Raw genomic sequence first — 4,096 nt, 5'->3', positions numbered from 1 at the left:
AACAATTTTAATAATCATTAAAAGAGAAAGTATTAGAGAGGTTTGATGTCCTGGTAGCAAGAAGATGCACTGTAATCCCGAAGGCATGCAGTTCAAATCCACCAGATGCTCCGCTGGTAAATGAGGGGCAATCTCCTCCTGTATCAGTGAGATTTGATTCAATGGTATACAACAAAAACAAAACAAAACAAACAAACAAAAAAGATGAAGTGTTCTTCCCCTTCCCCTGGAAACTCACTTCAAATAGATTTCCTGAACTGGCAAAGTAGCATAATAATTAAAATTGAGCCCTTTTATTTTTATATCCCTAATTTTTCCATTTTGAATGGTAGAATTTGTGTATATTTTATACAAATAGCATGTATTTTATATGTTTTTTGCAAACTTAGCTCCTTTGTATGTCAGTTCTTATGCATACTGCGTGAATGTGTGTGTGAAATATTCACATAGGTGCATTACATATGAAAATATGCTTCAGAAATATAATCTCTTTCCATTAGTTTACATATCTAGTCCTCACATAATGACTGTCTTGTTATCTGACATTCTGCACTTACAACAATAGTAACAAATCTTACTATCTGACTGTAGTAAAGATCTGTATCTGGCAGTAACAAAAGCTGAGGTGTGAGGTTAGAGTAATCCTGGCTGTAACAGTTAAGTTAGGTGTGCGTTAAGCTGGGCCACCCTCCCTGTGGTTTGGCAGTCATGTAATGATGCACTCTGGCTGTTATATAATAATGTATTTATTTTCCATCTTTTGATCTAATGTGCATCATCTGCCATTATTACATAATGTAATTTCTCACTTAATGGCCTTTGGAACCTAATCATGTCAATAACCAAAGAGAGGGTGCGTATTGTTCTAGAGATTCGAGCTGACAACCAGGAGGAAGTGTGAAATTCTTAGCTTCAAAGAATAGTTATATTACAAAGGTCTTTAGAACTTGCCATTCATGTGGGCAGATTGAATGTAGGAGTTAATCCTTCTGGCTCTTATTGATCCCAAGTGACTCAGATGATGAAAGAACACATAAAAAGAAATAATGAAGGGGAAAGAGAGTAGCAACACATGATAGGCATATCCTCTTGCTTTGGTAACATGGGGCTCCATGGAGAAGTGCCACTGCTGCTAACACAGCAGGACACCATGCCATCCACTCATTCAATGGGCAGAAACCATACTCTGCATAAGCAGAAATTGCTGGAGTGCTATTTGTACCCATTCTTTATTTCCACTAAACATATTATCAGCAATAGGCATTTCATTGGAAAATCTAAATGACAAATATTTACAAACCATTATCTTCTGTATCTGTTAAACAGACAATTAAATCAGGTAAAATCCCCTTCTCGATGAAGACTACCCATAGATCTTTCGTGGAAGGGCAGTTATCTACAATCCATCCTCCATATTTGGGGGCATCAACAAATCTGTTCTTATTTTTCTTCATTACCTAAGGAGAATCACACATTCATTTTAAAATCATAGCTTGACAAATCAAAGAAGGACATATGGTGAAAATGAAAGTATGCCATTTTTTTGGCTCTTAACCAAGAATTTTTGTCCCCTAAATAATACATGCGCTTTTTTATTTATAACAGTAATTACAATTAATAAATGCAATTGATTATAATATCTTTATGAAGAAATGCTCAAAATAGCTGGCAATAGGAGAGATGCAAATCAAAACCACAATAAGATATCATCTCACCATAGTAGCTGTGGTAAAATTTAACAGGGTGGCAAGCAATAAATGTTGGAGAGGATGTGGCGATATAGGAACTCTCATACATTGTTGGTGGGATTGTAAAATAGTACAATCACTCTGGAAGACAGTTTGGCACATTATAAAAAAGCTAAACATAGAGGTTCCATATGACCCAGTTATTCCAACGTTAGGAATACACCCTGAGAAAATGAGAACTGAGACACAGAGAGTTATACACAAGTGTTCATAGGAGCATTATTCACAATGTCAAGAAAAAGTCTTCTCTGTTCATTTGAAAAACTGGCAATCTGATCTCGGTTTTGTTAAACTCCTGTACAATAACAGAGCTTCAATTCACTACTTAATGACACTGCAAGCATTCCAACAGCAGAAGTATTTTAGTAGTGCAACCAGTAACTATGTATCTTCCATAGTAAACTCTAAAGAGAATGGAGAAAATTTCTGTCAAGGTTAAGTCTGGGTCTTCCACAGCTGTGAAAATGTCCCTCACTTCCATGCCATCTCTTCTTAGATGCCTCCTTTCAGCTTTCTTTTTTTTAAAATTTTTATTATTTTTTGTGTGTGTATCGTCAAGTCAGATCTGACTGGTACAGGAAGAGATTGCCCCTCCTTCTCCAGCAGAGCATCTGGTGGATTTGAACCACGGACCTCTGGAATTGTAGTGCAACTTCTTGCCACTAGGCCACCAGAGCTCCCTTTCATCTTTCAATTAGAGATGATAGCTTCTACCTTTGAAGACTTCCTAAACATCTCTATTTACCACTGGTGGTCTAGTGGTAAGAAGCTGTGCTGCAATTGCATAGGCACTTCGTTCAAATCCACAAGCTGCTCCATGAGAGAAGGATGGGCAATCTCCTCCTGTGCGATTAACTGCCTCTGAAAATCTGCTGGAGAGGGTCAGCTATGCATTGCTTCTGGCTCGATGGTACACAATATATGATAGTCCAGTTATTGGTTTGCACGTTGGTCTTCTCCACCTGGCTGATAGCTTCTTGCAGAAATTGTTGCTGATGAGTCAGTTTTCATTAATGGTGATTCCATGTGTTACAGAGTACACTGTTGTATAGGTTTTTCTTGCCTATAATATTTTTAACAGCACACAAAAATGATAGCAAACTTTATGGAAATAATTTGCCAAGCCATTTTTCTATGGAGCCTGAGCATGGGTTCAAATCACCGGCTTTTAGATTAGCAGTCTAAATGCTGTGTTCATTAATTTATCTTCTTGGAAGCAACAGTCAAGAAATAAAATGTCATATTGCATTGGACAAATCTTCTGTTTAAAGTGCTAACAAGCAAAGATGTCACTTTGAAGACTAAGGTGCACCTGACTGTAGTTTCAATAGCTCCCCATTCACATGAAAGTAGAACAATAAATAAGGAATACTGAAGAAGAACTGATGTCTTTGATGAATAATAATATTGAATATACTATGGACTGCCAAACAAATTCATGTTGGAAGAAGTACAGCAGGGAAAGGGAGAGATGATAAGACTTTGTCTCACCAGCCACTGGAGAAGGACATTATGCTTGGAAAATAGAGGGTCAGGGGGAAAGAAAAAAAAGAGGCAACTCTCAATGAGATGAACTGACACAGAAACTAAGACAATGGGCTGATGCACAGCAGTGAATGTCAGGATGGTTTGAGTCTAAGCAATGCTTTATTCTGTTGTACATGAGTCATTTTGACTCAGAGTGGACTTGATGGCACCAACCACCAACAAAAACATCTAACATCGTTCAGAACTCAGAGTGAGCCCTCATCATTGTTTCTGAGAGAACAAACTGATGATTGAACATGGAGAGGAGGAGGCAGAAGGGCCTGTATGAGAAGCTCAGAGGGAGAAAGGCACTCAGCCTGAGAACTGGATTATCAAGGAGGCTGGGAAAGCCTGGGTTCAAGAACACCCAGAATCTGTATGCTGTTGAGTGGTTCCATACTTTGATATAATCATTTAAAAGTCACATTAACTTCAAATAATAAGAAATACAGAAACAGTTCTTTCTGAGTCCAAATTGATTGCTTCTTTTAGCTTTGAATGCTTACTCAGGATGTCTGCACAAAACATCATATGGATAATTTGTTCATTATAAATCAGAGATGTACCATCAGTAGGATATTGCATTTGACGTTTTAGTTTCCTCTTGTTGTTGTTGTTATGTGACATTGAGTTGCTTGCGACTCATAGCGACTCTATGTATAACAGCCCTAAACTCCACTCTGTCCTGTGCCAATTGCACTGTCTCTGACACTCCCATCCCTATTACCCCAGTCACTGAATCAATCCACCTCATAGAGGGCCTTCCCCTCCTGCGCTGTCCCTCCACCCTCCCAAGCATGATGTCCTTCTCCAAGGACTGG

The 4,096-nt window shown here is 38.3% G+C and overlaps 1 protein-coding gene across 1 annotated transcript in view; it reads right to left on the bottom strand.

The window, feature by feature from the left end:
* The window catches only part of AK9 (adenylate kinase 9), a 233,855-nt gene that overhangs the window by 147,953 nt on the left and 81,806 nt on the right, over positions 1–4,096 (bottom strand). Inside the window, exon 16 of the mRNA XM_006881222.1 lies at positions 1,301–1,457. Coding sequence (XP_006881284.1) covers positions 1,301–1,457 — 157 coding nt within the window. The remainder of the gene's footprint in view (positions 1–1,300; positions 1,458–4,096) is intronic.

The sequence above is a fragment of the Elephantulus edwardii genome, unplaced genomic scaffold, assembly GCF_000299155.1.
Source record: "Elephantulus edwardii isolate Elephantulus edwardi_28Jun2011 unplaced genomic scaffold, EleEdw1.0 scaffold00013, whole genome shotgun sequence".
Lineage (NCBI taxonomy): Eukaryota > Metazoa > Chordata > Mammalia > Macroscelidea > Macroscelididae > Elephantulus > Elephantulus edwardii.
The sequence above is the reverse complement of the archived record's forward strand: the minus strand, read 5'-3'. Positions and strand labels throughout refer to the sequence as shown.